The 18,541-nt window shown below is 36.1% G+C and overlaps 1 protein-coding gene across 2 annotated transcripts in view; it reads right to left on the bottom strand.

The window, feature by feature from the left end:
* Nucleotides 1-6,809: 6,809 nt before the first annotated feature.
* LOC121506374 (serine/threonine kinase 11 interacting protein) overlaps nucleotides 6,810-18,541 on the bottom strand; it is a 40,798-nt gene continuing 29,066 nt past the window's right edge. The window contains exons 23-26 of one of the 2 annotated variants that reach the window (XM_041782158.1): nucleotides 10,864-10,948; nucleotides 9,968-10,050; nucleotides 7,824-8,050; nucleotides 6,810-7,558 (exon numbers count right to left, since the gene is read on the bottom strand). In XM_041782158.1, the coding sequence (XP_041638092.1) occupies nucleotides 7,418-7,558; nucleotides 7,824-8,050; nucleotides 9,968-10,050; nucleotides 10,864-10,948 (536 nt within the window). In that variant the 3' untranslated portion in view covers nucleotides 6,810-7,417. The remainder of the gene's footprint in view (nucleotides 7,559-7,823; nucleotides 8,051-9,967; nucleotides 10,051-10,863; nucleotides 10,949-18,541) is intronic. The other variant, XM_041782157.1, reaches the window with a different exon arrangement.

The raw sequence follows: 18,541 nt of genomic DNA on the forward strand, positions 1-18,541 counted from the left end.
CTTTTAAGTTGAGTGTTTTTTTCTATATAAAGTGAATAAAATATTTTAATTGAATATGTTTCTATCTTTCAAGTGGACTGGACTTTCAAAATAAAAGCCTTAATCATTTGAAAGTAGTATGCTTTGAATTTCTAAAGAGTGGACTGGATTTTTTTTAAAAACAAGTCTTTTTAAACTAAATTGTTAAGATTATCGCTTCAAAATAAACGCTTCAAACATTTGAAAGCAATATAATCTTTTGCTTAAACTGGATTTTCAACCTAAAATCCTTATTTGTTTTTCAAGCTACATTGTTTAAAATATCATCAATAGACTTCTCTTTCAAAATTAAAGCCGCAATCAAGCTCCTTAAAACTTCTTCAGTGGACTGGATTTCAAAATAAAAGCCACATTTTTTTCTAGTCTTCTCAAATGTCCCTTTGAGTTGAAAGGATTTATCAGTTCAATAAAATGTTTCATCTCATAAGCCAACTTGACTTTTAAAATAAAACCCTAAATCATTTCAAACATTCTAAAGCTTGGAATGTCAGTTTTTCCTATCTAAATTTATATGCATTTCATAAATAGTTGTGACTTTCAGTACAGAATCTTAATTATTTAATTTTAAGTAAATTCCTTAAAAATATCTTCAGTGGACTGGATTTTAAAAATATAAGCCTCAAATCTTTCAAAATCATGTCCATGTCAAATTGAGTAGATTTTTAAAAGACAGAATTCAATTTTTAAATCTTTAAGTTCACTGAACTTTTACAATGTAATCCACATTTTTATTAACAGAGTTGTTTTGACTTACAAATAGACTGGAATTTCAATATAGAAACCAAAAACATTTCAAATGAAGATCTTTGGAATCTCTTTAGTTCATTGGACTTTTGAAAATATAGATATTTATTAATTGTTTAATTGCAATTTCTTTCAAAATCAGATTAGAGTTGAGTGGATTTACAAAAAAAAAAAAAAAAAAAAAAAAAAAACCAAACAAAAAAAAAAAACAAAACAAAACAAAAAAAAAACATACTGTTTTCATATTAAATGGTCCTGATAGTTTTAAGTGTACTGGACGTTCAAAATAAAAGCATGAATACTTTTGACTAAGCAGGATGGAATTTCTTCAATAGGCTATTTTCAAGATTAAAAAAATCCTTTGCAAGAAATTTCCTTGTAAGTTGAGAGGATTTTTAAATGAAAATTATAAATGGTTTTGAATACCTAAAGCAGACTGGACCTTTAAAATAAAAGCCTCGATCATTTTTCTTTGAAATCTCTAACACCACTTGATTTTCAAAACAAAAGTTCAATAGTTTGAAAGTATGTACTTTGGAATCTTTGAAGTGGACTATACTTTCAAAATAAAAAACCTTGATCATTTTTCTTTGGAGTGACTTATGCACACTGGATTTTCAAAACACAAAGTTCAAGTGTATGGAAGAATGTGCTTTGGAAACTTTGAAATGAACTGGACTTTCAAACTAAAAGCCTCAATTATTTTTCTTTGGGATCTCTAACACCATTAACCTGACACATTTGGGAATGGGCAGAGCCTTAAAAAAACAAAACAAAACAAAAACAAAAACAAAACTTGGAGGGTGACTGAATGAACGTTCTGTCACATCTTTACGGGCCAATCAGAGCAACAAAACACATGACGTAGCTGCTATTGAGCTGCGCCCCTACCGAGGACTAAACTCCATAGGGAACTGCAGAACGACTTTTAAAACTTGCGCTTTAGCAGCATCCACGCTAAGCTCCTCCGCCATAATCGCACTGTCCTCTTGTTGCTGCTTGCTTACGTCACGACTCAGCCGTGCCAGAAAGTACTGCCCCTCGACGCTGACTGGTCCTGTCACTCTCTAACCGGGCTCAAACAGTTCAGACGGGAGCTTTGCAAGATGGATTCGCCAGTGAGAAACACGGAAACGGGCATATCCATCTGCTATGCGATATTCGAGGTTATAACATCATTGGATTTCCCCCCCAAAAAAAGAAAAAGGTCACCTGTTTGAAAGTATGTGCTTTAGAGTCTTTGAAATGGACGGGCCTTTCAAACTAAAAACGCCTTGATCCTTTTTCTTTGGAATCTAATACAAGCTGGATTTTCAAAATAAAAGCTTAAATTCTTTGAAAGTATGTGCTTTGGAATCTTTGAAAAAGACTGGATTTAAAAAAAGCCTCTTTAATTTGAAATCCTTCAGCAGACTAAATTAAGTTGTCAAAGAAACGTTTTTTTTTTCAATGTATTTTTGGGCTTTTTATGCATTTATTTAGAGGATAAGACAGCGGAAAGTGTTGGAAACAGAGATAGGAGAGTGGCAGTGAGACATGGGGAAAAGGAGCCACAGGTCAGACCGCAACCTGGGACGCTTTAGCACATGGGGCGCAACCCAGCATTTACTGATTCACATCCTAAAGCCTGAAGAAGTGTTGGATTGTATTATGAATCTATGTGAAATAAAAAATGCAAGGATTTAAGCTGACAAACTGAAGAAATGTGACTTAGAAGATGACAACAGTGCCTAAAAAATATGTTTCAAAACCAGAAATACAACCATGTTAAACAACAAATCAAACACCTGGTATGGTTAATCTTATCTGCACATTTGCACTTGTGGCATCCTCTGTTTTCCCATGATCCATTGCAGGGACATCATAAGACTCTAATTGGGGAGGAAAGGTGTTTGGTGACCCTCGATGACAAGTGTTGTAAGCTTTGACCCCTCAAGAGTGCCCCTAAGTCCTCGTGTTGAGCGCGTGATGTCCCAGCTCACTGCACCCTAAGACGGTGAGGAAGGGCTCCGTCAAGCTTAACTTAACACTCTCTTAGCTCGCAAAACCCAAATCTGTTCTGACGACGTGGTGACTGGGGAACAAATAGAGATGCGTTCAGGTGCGTTTCAAGAGAAATAATGCAGCAGCTGCAGATAAAACAAGGCACACTCCATTTGAGTTGTGGAAAAGTTCAGTGAGTTGGTATCTGGAGGGCAGAATTATGCAACTGGTGTTTTTACAGGCTTGTGTACCACATGAATGAGCGTAATTATTTCCAAGCTCATGGCTTAAAAGAAAACATAATGGAGCAGAATAAGAGCAGACTGCAGAGAGAGAGAATAAAGACAAACTCACTCACGCTCACTTAACATTTCCCAGTACCAAAAAACATTCACAAAACACACACAGAGTCTGTAACATGTTCAGTGCACTCAGCCATCATGCTGCTTTGTTTTGCAGCTCAGCTATACTCTGAACATGGCCTCCCACTGAGCTCTGACCCAGGACAGCAGACCCTGAAAGAGCTCTGAGCCCTCTGAGACACACACCACGTCTTCTCCTGTTTCCCTGTCTGTGGGGGAAACACAACATGACAGATGAGAGAAATTAGGCGGATAGAAGGGCAGAAATAAAGGCAAATAGTGGGACTTGGCCATATAGACCAAAATTATACTTTTATATTTTTTAGTTGAACTGTGATACATGATATAAATCACAATAATTTTAGCTACATGATACTTGAAATGCTTCAGTATTTAGTAGCTGAATGACTACACAATGTATCTCAATATTTTTCAGTTGAATGATGATACACCATGTATATAAGATATTATTCAGTTGAATTGCAATACACTACGTATTTCAACATTTCTCAGTTGAATTGAGATACACAATATGCATCTCAATATTTTTCAGTGGAATGATGACATACAATATCTTGATATTGTTTAGTTAAATGGTGATACACAATATGTAAATCAATATTTACAACTGAATTGCAATACACAATATATATTTTTCGATACCTTTTAGTTGAATGGTAATACACTATATACATCTTGATATCTTTCAATTAAATTTAATACACAATATATATCATGATATTTTTCAGATGAATGGAGATACACAATATATATATCTATAATTTTCCCTGAAATAACAATATACAATATGTATCTCAATATTTTTCAGTTGAATGGTGATACAATGTACATATCTCAATATTTTTTTATCTAAATAATGATGATCAATATGGATCTCAATATTTTTTAGTTGAAATGTAATACACAATGTATATCTAAAATATTTTTAGTTAAATGGCTATACAGGATATTTATCTCAATATTTTTAAGTTGGAATGGCAAGACATGATATACATCTCAATATTTTTTAGTTGAACTGCAACACATGATGTATATCTAAATATTTTTTTAGTTGAATGGCAATACATGATGTACAGTGCTTAACAAATTATACCACCCTAACCCTAACCAAAGTAAGGTTTATGCCACAGCTGGCGTAAATTAACAGCATTGGTAATTACCAAAATCATTTTTAATGTTTCTGCAATGGTAAATACACCAATATGTAGAAGCTCTTTAACCAAAATGATATTTTTAATGCTAAACTATAATTATTATTTTTATCCATGAATTTTCAAATTTACTGATTTACAGAAAACTGAAAAAATAGTAAAGCACATTAATATTTCAGTGGTTAAATGTGTTGCTTGATTAATTTCTGACTTCTCAGAGAAGCCCAGTGAACCGGCTCAAATTTGGGTGAATTCAGTTTGAAGTCTCTCATTCCTGTTTAAAATGGTAAAATGTGCAGAGCTCCCTGAAAGTGAAAGAGTCTACATTAAAGCATTTCATGATGCTGGATGGTCTTTGAGACAAATATGACAGGTGGTCTAATAAATTTGTTAAGCAGTGTATATCTCAATATTTTTAAATCAAATGGCTAGATATGATGTATATCTCAATTTTTTTTAGTTGAATGGTATTACTAATGTATCTCAATATTTTTTAGTTGAACGGCAATACATGATGTATATCTGAATATAGTTGAATGGCAATGTATGATGTATATCTCTATATTTTTAAGTTGAATGGCAATACATGATGTATATCTTAATATTTTTCAGTTGAATAGCAAAACATGTTTATCTCAATATCTTTCTGTTGAATGGCAATACATGATGTTTATCTCAATATTTTTAAACTAAATAGCAAGACATGGTGTATATCTCAATCTTTTTTAGTTGAGTGGCATTACAAATGTATCTCAATACTTTTTAGATGAATGGCAACACATGATGCATATCTAGATATTTTTTAGTTGAATGACAATACATGTGTATCTCAATATCTTTCTGTTGAATGGCAACACAATGTATATCTCAATATTTGTTATTTGAATGGAAATACACTATATCTCAATATTTTTTAGCTGAATGGCAATACACAATTTATATTTAAATTTTTTAACTGAATGGAAATACACAATGTATATCTCAATATTTTTATGTTTAATGGCAATACATGAGGTGTATCTCAATATTTTTTAATTAAATTCTAATACATGATGTTTATCTCAATATTTTTCTGTTAAATGGCATTACTTGATTTACATCTTATTATTTTTAGCTGAATGGCATTACACAATGTATATCTCAATACAATCCACTATAATACACAATACACTATATCAAAATATTTTAGACACCACCATAACACAAGATATACATTATTTCTATCAATAAAATGTTATGCTTATAAATGGATAAACATCAATGTAAGCATTTTTAACATTTCATAAACAAACGACAAATCAATTAAATAAATTTTCCTTTTTTTCTCTACTCAGATCATGTGCTCTCAGCACCTGAATAAACTCCTCTACTGTTCAAAATAGCGGTAACAGTGCACATATGACAAAGGAAGACAGTAACTTTTTTTCTATCCTTATGGATGTGAAGTGGCACTACACCCTGTCACTCAACACCTTACCTTTATTGTGAATTCAAAATGCAATAAAAGAAATTATTACATCAGACGGAGAAAGCTTACTACTGTCACTACACTGCTAGCAGACAGGACAAACCCTAGTGGCTACCAGCATGGTGGATCTCCCAGGATGCATAACATCCTAATGACATATCAAACCGTTAAATTATTTGAAATTTACTGAAAGAACTCACCTCTGGACAGGCGGAGGAACTTCTCTTAGTCTGCCCGACTGGAACGTCATGCAGCCATGGAAAAACCCACTTAGGTATTGCTGCAGCTTGGAGACCTCTCTGATACACCGCTGTCCCATACAGACATCACAAGCCAAAAGGGTCAAAAATGGGTAAAGCTAAATGGAAATGACTATCTAATAAGGTGGGCGGTCTGTTGTTATTTGTATTAATATTGGTAGAATATAACCTTTCAGTTGGGGATTAGTTGTGTACATCTTCAGTAGGTTAGCTAAAAAAATGAAGGACATTTAAAATTAAATGATTTTAAATCTATTAAGTAGACTGGACTTAAAAAAAAGCCTCTATCATCTTAGAGCAAGTTACACAGAATATTTTAAACAGGCTGGACTTTCAAAGTAAAACATGTAGTTGTTTGTGAGGAATTTACTGAAGAGTGACATTAAAGTTTAGCAGATTGTGTATATGAATTGTGTTGAACTGCTAGTGTAGACTGGGCTTTCGAAATAAAAGCCTCAACTATTGAACAGTTTATCCTGAAGAAAAATGTTTTGAGTGGGTAGGATTTTCAAAATAAAAGCCTTAATTTTATTCTAAATTTAAATTCGTTAAATTCGTTCTAAATTTAAAGTCTACTCTTTAGTAGACTGTACATTTACTCGAAAGTGAATTATTTGGAATCTTAAGTACAGTGGATTTTCAAAATAAAGCCTTCAAATGTTTGAAAGCAGGCACTTTGAAATAGATTGGATTTTCAGAATAAAGCCTTAATCATTTGAAATTCTTAAGTACACTGGATTCAAGTACTCAAATATTTTGTAGTTAAACTTAATACACAACAAAACTTTATTAAAATCAAAAACAAAAATAAATGTGCAAATACTTTTGTCATAAGGAAACCAAAACACAAATGCCCACAACTTTCATATTCAGTTATTTACATAAAAACTTTTTTCACATTTATATAAAAATAAAGCTTTTTTTGCATTAACCCATTATGAAAAATGCTAATAAAGACATAAATTACATCATATTTGTTACAGTTAATCAGAATGGAGAATGAATTTAGATTCATATACAGCATCTTTACATGAAAGGAGCATGTACTGATTCACATCCTAGAGCCTACAGAAGTGTCGGATTATAGAATGATCTACGTTAATGTAAAAATACAAAGATTTAGCTGATATACTTCAGAACACTGACTTAGGAGATGACAACAGCGCCTAAAAAAGATGACCAGAAATACACCCGTGTTACACGTTAGCAAAATAAACACCTGTTCCCAGGATAAAAAATAAGTGGTATGGTTAATATTATCTGCACATTTGCACTTGTGGCATCCTTTTGTGTTCCCATGATGCATTGCAGAGACATCATAGGACTGTAAAATGGGGAGGAAAGGTGTTTGGTGACCCTATATGAGGGTCTGTAACATCTAAAGCGCACTCAGCTGTCATGCTGTTTTGTTTTGCAGTTCAGTTTTACTCCGAACATGGCCTCCCACTGAGCCCTGACCCAGGACAGCAGACCCTGGAGGAGCTCTGAGCTCTCTGAGTGCACACACCATGTCTTCTCCTGTTTCACCGTCTGTGGGGGAAATGCAACATGACAGATTAGGGAAATTAAAACAGATAGTAGGGCTGAAAAAAAACGCAAGTTGAAGCTGTATCATGCAAAAAAGAAGCCATATGCGAACACGATCCAGAAACGCTGTCTTCTCTGGGCCAAAGCTCATTTAAAATGGACTGAGGCAAAATGGAAAACTGTTCTGTGGTCAAATCAATAAAAATATGAAATGCTTTTAGGAAACCATGGGTAAAAAAAAAACAACTAGAGGCCTGTTGATACTAACCTCATCATAAAGCTGAAAATCCACCCTGCACTCGTCAGTCGGCCACAGGTGGACAGAGCTAACACAGCTGATTGGCTGTGTCTCTAAAACTGTAACGCCTCCGCTGCTTGCTTCCTTGTTTGCGTCTCCTGTGGAGCCGTTTGAGCTTTTAGCCCACTGGTGGTCTTCTCTAAGGAGGTAGAGGGTTTCCCGGGTTGCAAGGACTGTCAGTGGTGTCCAAATATCCTCTGGAAGACAAAAGCAGTTTAATGAGTTTATCCAGTCAACAATGCACTTCTCATGGTTTTATCTGTTCACAACTTTGCAGAAACTTTCCCTTTCTCCACCTTATAGCTGTTTAAAACCTTAAAATATCTTCATCAAGGTAAAGAGAGACAAAGTAAGTGCTTTTCTGCTCCATTACATGTGCTGGAACTATCTGTCAAACTCGTCTTCAGAGCAGTGAGAAGAAGAAAAAGGCAGATCTAGGCACGTTAGAATGACAGCACTTACATTCCTCAGCTGTAAACAGCTGTGAGTGGCCCGCAGCTAGCTTGGACAGAAACGTGCCGACTCATGAGGCATCACCACATGATCTGCATAATTACTTGTCGATCATTCCTGTCAGAGTGACTAATTTCTGCATGTTTTTTTACAGCACATGTTGTTAACAAGAAGCTGTAGCTGAATCTCAAATCATCCGACTCCCCACAAATCACATCCTGGCTGCTGGGTTTTCCGTTTCCTATCATTTTATCAATTTTGTTATTATCTCCTATTTTTCACATTTTCCTGAGACTTCTTTTTTAGTTTCTGGGATTGAAACTAACAGGGCTTTTATTTTGGCGCCAACTCTTGGATGTCCTCCCTTAAGGTTTTTAAGATCAATTTAAGCACTTAGACCTGTCTGATTCAAACTCCCCTGTCCTTAAGCTCATGAGACTTCTCGGATTTCTAATTCTCTTTTTCTCTTAGTTTTCTCCACTCTTTTAAGTTTGTTCCAGCTTTACACAAGTCTGTTGCTTTTGTAACTCCCATTTTCTCATTTGACACTGTATTCCTGTTCAGTGTTTAATATCACTACAGGAAAGTAAAAAAAAACACAACACACAGAAAAACTTAAGAGAAACAAAATAGAGGAAAAAAAAAACTGAATAAGCCAGCCTTCTACCTCAAAATAACACTCATCGAAACCCTTTTATACTCTTTGTATAAAATTCATTTAAATAGTAAAAGACAAATTAAATAATAAATTATTTTAAAAATCAACAAACAACACCTTCAAGTTCAATTAGAAAAAACACAGAAAAGGAAAGCAGAATTTAAAAGAATAAATAAAAAAATGAGGGGAAATAAACTAACCCCCAAAAAAACATAAACAACAGAAGAATGAAAGAATAATAAAAAAGAAGTCAAATTAAATAAATCACAAAAGCACATTGACCTAAAAATATACTGCATAAAAAACCTTAAAAGTTAATTGAAAAAGTAGAATTTATTTGTATTTAAAAAAAATAAAAAATAAAATAAGCCATAAAGATCAATTAGAAAAAAAACTGTTCGAAAAAAAAAAATATATATATATTTTGGGAAATATAGCAACACTGGGAAATAACTGCAACTAGGAAATATTTCAAAAAATAACATTATCTCATTATGTTTAAAAAGCTATGTCAAAGAACCCCCAAAGAAATATAAAAACAAACACATTTTTGGCTGAAATTATGTTTGTATGTATGAAAAAAGACGTACAAAAACAGATTAAACATTGTGGTTAAACATGTTTTTCAAATAAAATAAATATATCTGGCCTCTGGCTCCTTTCCAGCATATCTTCATCCTGTTTTCCCTTCTATCCACTGTCCTATTGCTATAATAAAGGCATAAAATCCCCCAAATAAATCTTAAAAACATTAGAAAAGTGTAGATTCAGAACTGGCAACCCCGTGAAGACAATGATTACTAATTAGCTTAAACAGTTTGACTGCGTCTATATAAGTCCTGCTGCATGTTGAGTCCTGAGCTCTGCTACTGCCTAATGTATACTCAATAAGACTGAGTTAGATGGGGGTGGAAGCACAAATTGTCCCAGGCAGAGAAAATAGATCCTTGCATATTAAACATGATGCATGATTGTTCTTTTACAGACTGAGCTGATATTTCACCTTGCAGGACGAAGGCCAGCATGTAGAAAAACTGCAGCTGGCCGTCCTCCACATCCGCCTGGATGTCTTCACACACCAGCGGCCTATCAAAATAAAAGACACCATCATATTAATTGTATATATGTGTTAGAACAGAGAGCTCCTGGCTGCTGTAGTTAAAAGCAGACGCTGTTTTCCTAAAGATAACACGGCGTCTGTGGTGGTTTGAGGCTGCCAGGTGCTGCCACGCTCTCACATGGAAGCACTTGAGCATCACGGGGTGTGTTTCACAGTAACTGTGAGGCAAAGGGGATAATTGACATAATAACAGAAGACAGGAATTGGTTGGGAAAACACAGTGAAGTGCGCTTTTTGACTGTGGTTAGCTGCCTTGAAACAGAGGCTTTTGATTTATTTTAACTTCTTGAATATTAAGATGTGGAGTCTGTCATCTCAGGAATAATGTTAAACTACGACTGAAGAATTTCAGTGCAGGAGAAGCAGGATTTCTTTCTACTCCCAACAAAAGGAAACAAGCTATTTACAATTTCAAGAGGGAACCATACTCTTTCATAATAGCACATAAACAAAGCTTCTATCTTCAGTTTTAGGAGAGAAACACAATAAATAAAGCTTCAGAAAAACTCCAAGGAGGGGACACAACAAAACATGCATGCTTTGGGAATTCCAACTCTACACATGCTACAAATTAACATGTGGTTTGCCAGCTAATTTAGCGGTCCGCTTTAACAAAATAAAAAAAAAATAAAAGAGCCTGATTGTAATCAGCTAAACATGCGTCAGAAAGGGTCTTTAACTTGCACCTCCTAACCACATGTAAATGTGCATAACACCATTGAGACCACATCTGTCAGCAAATAAACAAATAAAAACAAAAATGACAGTACGGAGCGTACCAGAGGTGGTGCTGAGGGTTGAGTCTGGTGGTGGAGATGGACTGGAGCTTGCTGTCTGAATCATGGGCCATTTCACGAACAATTCCTGGAAAATGACAAAAAAACATAAAAAAAAAAAAAGGTTGGCAATTGTCTCAAGTATGCTGTTTCACGAGCACTACAAGCTAAGTAGCAGGTGAGTAGAAGCTGTATGATATTTCATGCTGTTTTTAAATCAAGCCCAGAGGAAGAAGGTAAAGAAAGAAAGTGTTTCGTCCTAGAATAGCACCCTGTGTGATTTGACATGGGGGGGGGGGGGGCAGACTTTCTAATTCATGTTATTATTGATAGAAATTGAGCCATTTTTTTTCACCATGAAACAGGAAGTAGCAGTTGAGTGGAAGTAGTATGATATGGCATGTTTTTTTTAAGAAGCCTAGAGGGTGAAGGTAAAGACAACTAGTCCTAGAAGAGAACCCTGTGGGATTTGACATGACGATGACAAAGGAGGAGGCAGAGTCTCCGAGTCATGTTTGTCAGAGTTTTATCTATAATGCTACATCCATTGCTGTCACCACAGCCGGTTTTTGGTTCCCCATGAAACAGGAAGTACCAGGTGTGTAGAAAAGGGATGATATGCCATGTTGTTTTTAAATTAAACCCAGAGGAAGAAGGTAAAGAAAGAAGATGATTCATCCTAGAATCTGTCACCACAGCCATTATTTTGTTTGCCATGAAACAGGAAGTAGAAAGTGGGTAGAAGTGGTATGATATTTCATATTGTTTTTAAACCAAGCCAAGAGGAAGAAGATGAAGAAAGAAAATGATTCATCCTTGAATAGCACCCTGTGTGATTTGACATAAAGGGAGGAAAGGAGGAAGCAGACTTTCCAAGTCATAATAATGTTGAAAGAAACTCTAAAGGATCTAAAGCTGCCATCAATCCATTTTAATTACCATGAAAAAGGAAGTAGTAGTTGGGTAGAAGTAGTATAATATGCCATGTTTTTTTTAAAAACAAGCCTAGAAGAAGGAGGAAAGGACAGAAGACCATTAGCCCTAGAACAGAACCCTGTGGTATTTGACATGAAGATGGCAAAGGAGAAAGCAGAGTCTCCAAGTCATGCTAATCAAAAATTTATCCATGATGCTAGAATAACTGCTGGTCACCACAGCCATAGTTTTGTTTGCCATGAAACAGGAAGTTGCAGTTGGGTAGAAGTGGTATGATATGCCATGTTGATTTTAAATCAAGCCCAGAGGAAGAAGGTAAAGAAAGACAATGATTTGTTCTAGAATCTTGAACTTACTGAAAGTACTTAGAGGCACAATTTGTAACCTCTGCAACAAGTGGGCTTGAATGCTGCGTTCCTTTTGTCATCTTCACTCATATTCCGACTTGTTTTTTCTGATTTCTGACCAGAAAAAAAAAATATGAGTGACGATGACAAAAGGAACGCAGCATTCCGACTTGTTTTTTCTGACTTCTGACCAGAAAGGGCAAATGAAATGTCTCTCATTGTTGTATTCACAACTTATGAACTCGTTCTTTCACAGAGTTCCCCGACCTTGACAACACAACATGGTGGCAAAAAGCATTAACTCATGGAGTGCCACTGACATATATATATACGTCATTTAAAAAAACAACGCTTGAGTTCCATTGACGTATGTGTGTGTGTGTGTATATATATATATATATATATATATATATATATATATATATGTCAAAGTGTTTTTTCGGCGGCTGGCACAAGGGGGTGCTCTCATGCTCCCTGTGAATAATTTTGGGGCTTCTGGGATACGTAGTCAGAACACTACAGTCAGAAGTGATGGTAGATCAAACATCAGAGGTGGAGACCCTGGTGTCAAAGAGCGGAGCGATCATTATGGAGGTAATCTAAGCTAAAAGTTCTTACTTAGATGCTGGAAGAAACTTTAAACTTTTGCCTGAGAAATCGCTTACTCACTGAAACCGACACTGACCTTAACGACAACGAATCCAGGGATCGGCGCTTTTATTGATCTGCCTCGGCCGGCAAAGAGGCTAAAGAATGCCGCAAGGTTTCTTCTTTCATTTGAGCTATAAGGTGTTTTCAGAATTATAGTACAAAATATTCTGTGGGTCTTGAAAGATGACTCAAAATGGCCAAAAATGCTGGCACAAGCCACTTCCCTTTTTATAAAAGGGCTGGCACTCAATGAATTAAGTGTAGTAAAAGCTGTGATTTTGACCTGTTAACAGGAACTTTTTGCTGTTTCTCAGTGCATATTTAGAAATTGTAGACACGGCACTACCCTGCGGTTGCATGTTGTGTGTAGCAAAAGTCTTGTAACTGTAGTACTGTAGTACTGCGCAATGTGTTGTTTTAAAGGCTCATCAGCTAGCACCTGGTCAGTGCTGCTAAAAACAATGACTGGCTAACGCAAGAACCGTATCCATTGTTTTTCCAACTTGTGGTTGTGACAAAAGGAACTCAAACAACTGGGAAATCCAGTTTTTCAGACGAATGTGGTGTCATTCCCAGTTCGGACCCATGAGGTAAATGGAACGCAGCATACGTGAGGATTTAGTGTGGGATCATGGGAATTGTAGTCATTATAGTTCAAAAACCAATTATTAACAATGAAAACATACCTGTTATATCTTTATCATAATTAAATATCTGCTCGTAATTCAAGCAAATGTAACGAATCTAGTTTTATCTAGTTTTAAACATTGTTAAAAATATTGTAAAAAGTATGAAATTAGCAGCCGAGTAACCTTCTAAATTTGATTTTAAACTGTTAATTGTACATACTGATACTTGTCATCATGGTAACTTTTTGTTCATGGGTATGTTAGACCTCTTCCTCCATTTCTCTCTAGTTATTCAAAAATATGCAATGATCAATAGTAACAAAAATTTTTTTATAAAGTCTATAAAGACACCTACGGTATATTTCTTACAACCTATTGCAGTAGGGATCACTTCCAAAAGCTTCATCACTGCCATCAGGGTAGACCTACTGTAGGTCAGAGAACTCCTCCTCCATCTTTTAAAGGGCAGAGACGAGTTACAGTATCCCAAAAATGTCACACCCAAACATTCATAAACACAAAAGCTAAACTCAATCTGAGACTTCTTCTCTGCTTTTGTAACACGGATAAGAAAGCCAAAAGGTCTCTGGTTGCAGGTGTAAAGTTTCAGCCGCATAGACTCGCTGGGTGAGAAAATGTGGCAAACACAATGCCTTGGGTCACGCTCACATTCATGGATTGTAGCGTATCATTCAGTGTGACAACAATACAGGGACGAGAGGATATCTGCAGTGTGGCTTCACAGTCAAGTTTGAATAGATGGACTTTTAAAGGATTTAAAGGGACACAGAGGAGAGAACAAGGACAAAAATGGTTTAAGGATAAACAAAACCAGGATGATCAATACCTTCTTATGAAGAACACGCAAAGAACAGAAAAAGGGCCTCATCAATACCAACCATTTCTTTCTAAATGGGTCACTTGTGTCCACTTCCCTGTGACTATATGATATGCATGTGAAAAAGACCAGAGTTCTCACAGTTTTCCATCTATATTTAGTCCTGAAATAAATACATTTAAAAAGTTACATCAGTGTCCTTAAGACAGCCATTTTTTTCAAAGGCAGGTATATGTGCATATCATCTGCATGGAGGTGGTACGATATAACATGTTTTTTCTTTAATCCAGCCCAGAGGGAGGAGGTAAAGAGAGGACAGGTCCTAGAATTGAACCCTGTAGGACTCCACATGAAAGGGGGGGGCAAAAGAGGAAGTAGTCTCCAAGTCTGATCTAAAATCATCTATTTGACATAAAGATGTCAACCAGTTTAAGACTGTCCCTTTTAAACCAGTGTTTTGAAACAGTGTTTAAGGCAAGTAAGAAATGAGAATAAACTTGTGCCTGGGAATTTTAAACCGGAACCATGTGGAACCAAAGGAAAAACACTCAGGAATCTCAAATGCATTAAACACATTTGTTTGAGTTTTTAATTGCTTTAACTGTTTTTTGAATTTAAAATAAAAAAATCTCACAAGCTTTGATTTAACCACTATTGACGCAGTAACAAGCATGTTCATTACCTACTATTCTCAAATAAGTTCAAGCCATGAAGCTATGTCAAATGCTACCATGGCAATTTCCTTATTTGCCATGAAACAGGAAGTTGTATTTTCAAGGACTTAAAACACCCAGCCATAAAACTTGGTACAAAAATGCCTATCTGCAAAAGCAGGTGATACTGATTTTGGCTAAATGGCTCAGTGATGCCCCCTGCAATATTTAAACAAATTTGCCCCTCTTGAAACCATACTGCCAAATAAACAGGAAGTCCACCATTTTTGATTTTAAGTAAGAATATATGTAAAAGTAGCCACTTCCAAGGCTCCTTCTAGGATGAACTCCTCCAAGGGGGCTCATCAGATCTGCTTGACGTTTACTCTAGAAGACATGCTTGCGAGACATGCTTAAACTTTGTTATCTCAAAATGGAACGGTATTGACTTTTTCCTCAAAATAGCAGGGGGAGTCCTTTAAAACTTGATCAAATCAGCCTCAAAATTGGCTTTAAACGTCCTAGAAGTGTCCAGTGCTATCTTTTCAAGCTGACGGCCTGTCACTTCAACTGTTTCACGGTGACCTGTCACTCACAGTAGGAGGATTGAAACAGGAAGTTTAATTTTGGCAAAATTTTACTTCTAAATGGTTGAATGCTCTGGTAAATGATAAATCTTTTCACTGTTTTCTAGCACCTTTCTGACATTCTTTGATACTAAATCATACAAAAATATCTGCTTCCAATCAGATTCAGTGTTGTTTTCAGTGTGATTAACTTGTCTTTTCTGATGGAAACATTCAGTAAGAAGCCAGCAATTACCTCCAGTTTGCTTCAACATGTTTTGGCCAAAAAAGGTTTGATTGCTTTTTAGATTAATTTGCATTGGATTGGAGTCAAAAGTCTGCCACTGTTTGGGGAAACATTTCCACGTGCTAAGGAGCAGAACAATTATATAACGTGTGAATAGACACAGTTTGAACAAGGTGCCATCCAAGATCGCAACCTGGGTAAACAAAGCCGGCGGGCCAAGCGGGTGGAGAACCAAGTTTGGTCGGTGTTCTGGTCTTTGTCAGACTGTTTGGCTGCCTGTACCTCAAACACCAAAGCTCCCTGATGATTATCACATGAAATTAAACCCTACAACATGATCGGAAATGTTAGAGAGCAGAGACAGGACAGAGTGAGAAAAAGGGCTTCTGGTTTTAAAGGAAGCATTTGAGTAACTTTTACCAAATCTCCTTTTACACAGTTTGACTACAACAACAAAAACAGACAATTTCCTCTGTGAGAAACAAGAAACTCGGCAATAAAAGCAGCAGATTCTCCTCGAGACCCCCCGTTTTGTCTGTCTTGGCTGCTGAATGTGGGAGCCTCATGTTATTGCTCATGTTTCAATAAAGTTGTGTCTGACTCTGTAAGTTTCTGAGCCCTAGTTATAACCACATCCTTTCCCCCTCTTTGAGTCCTTCGTCATTCCAGTTGCGGTTTTTATCTTTGTCTGCACACTGGGAGCCAGATTGGAAGATAGGCCGGGTTTGTTATATTTAAGCTTCCCCTACTTCTGCTGACAGAGGATTACAGCAGCTGATTCTGTGTCAATGTGGCAGCTGGAAAAATGGAGTTTTCCATCATAGCACTGAGCTGTCTTTGTCTCAAAGAATAATGGGAAATGTGAACACCACATACAGTACTTTGTGAACAAAAACATCTGATTTTCATGCATCTTTCTGAGGATACACCTTAGGGCGAATGGCAAACCATCATTCATATTTTTCCCTCATTTGCTCTGCTTTCAACACTCTCTGTGGTCTTCCCTTAAAGCTATCTGGAAAAAGTTAAAGCCACAAAGCTAACAAAAGCACAAGGTCTATTCATGAGTTTGCAATGATCTTGGAAAACAGAGCTGTTGAAAACTGGTGCTGAATTCAAATACTGGGCATTTTAATCAAGGCATGTTCACAAAGCTTTTTGTCAGTAAAGACCCTTTTACAACACTTGGGACACTAGTTATATCACTTATAAGAGGAAGTTTTAGGCCACAACTTATCTTCAGATGGTGTTTACATACCAGTACATCTACAGTAGAGGAGAATCCATCTCTTTAACTACACCAGAATAAAAATCTACATAAGTATGGACAGGTTTACTTATTTATGATGTGGATGGGTCAGTAAAAAAGCAGGTATATTTGAGCATCATCTGCGTAGAGGTGGTACTATATACCATGTTTTTTGGAAAAAAAAACCCAAAGGGAGGAGGTAAAGAAAGAAGATGTTTAGTCCTAGAATAATAGAACCCTGTGGGATTTGACATGAATGATGGAAGTATGGTCTCTGAGTCTGATCTGAAAACAGGAAGTTTTATTATTTGTCTAATTTAACCGTTCCTGACGCAGTAACAAGTTAATGTTCATTACTTACTATTTTCATGTATATGTTGATCAAAATTTCATCCCTGATGCTAGATCCAGTGTTGCCACCACAGCTATTTTTCGTTTTCCAAGAAACAGGAAGTAGTATTGTCAAGGACACCGAGCCATGAAACTTGATACAAAAATGCAGACCGGCAAAAGTAGATTAATAATACTGATTTTGGCTAAAGAGCTCAGTGGCACCCACTACAATATTTAAAAACAAACCCTGCAGCACAATGGATTTAGAAACTTAAAATTTGGGGGGCATATTCATCATGTCAGGACCCACAAAAAAGCCCCTTGGACCTATATCGCCAAAAACAGTAAGTTGGCCGTATTGATTTTTGGAAAAAAAAATATTGGTCCAATTAGTAATTTACAGGAGACCTTCTAGGATGAACATCTCCAAGGGGGGTCATCAGATCAGCTTGAAATTTTCTGTTCTGCTAGAGGAGATGTGTATGAGAAAAAGTCATAAAGTTCATGTTTGAAACTCAAAGGGCATGGCCAAGACGGCTCATCAAACTTTAATATCTCAAAATGGCACAGTATTACTTTTCCCCTCAAAATAACAGGAGAGTCCCTTAAAACTTCTGCCTCAAAATTGGCTTTTAACATCCTAGAAGTGTCCCAGTGCTATGTTTTCAAGATAGCAGTAACAAGCATGTTCATTACTTCCCATTTTCATGTATATGTTAAGCTGCCACCACAGATTGCCTGATTGCCATGAAACAGAAAGTAGTATTTTCAAGGATGTTAAACACCCAGCAATAAAACTTGGTACAAAAACACCCTCTAAAATGTTTTTCTAAACCAGCCCCTGCAGCTTGATGTACACTGAAACTTGAAAATTTGGGTTGCATGTACAGTATATCATGTCAGCACCTGCAACTTAAGTCGGTAATGTTTAACTGTCTCTTTTTCATCATTTGGAAGTTGTAACTTGTTTGCATCTTTTGCTGTAAAAATCCCTTCTGTGCTTCTTCTCTTTCAAACTTTTAAACTAGTGGGTTAAACAAATGATGACTTTATGACACAGATGTGTATTTTAAGAGGATAAAACTCTGCATATGACGCTTAAAGATGATGCATGAAACAATTCTTTCCATGCACTCCTTAAACAAATGTTCCTGCTTGATTGTGTGTGACTGAAATCTGGACAGAATCCACCAGTTGTGGAAAAAAGCAGTGGCTCCTCTAATCATGTAATC

The sequence above is a fragment of the Cheilinus undulatus genome, linkage group 24 (genome assembly GCF_018320785.1).
Source record: "Cheilinus undulatus linkage group 24, ASM1832078v1, whole genome shotgun sequence".
NCBI lineage: Eukaryota > Metazoa > Chordata > Actinopteri > Labriformes > Labridae > Cheilinus > Cheilinus undulatus.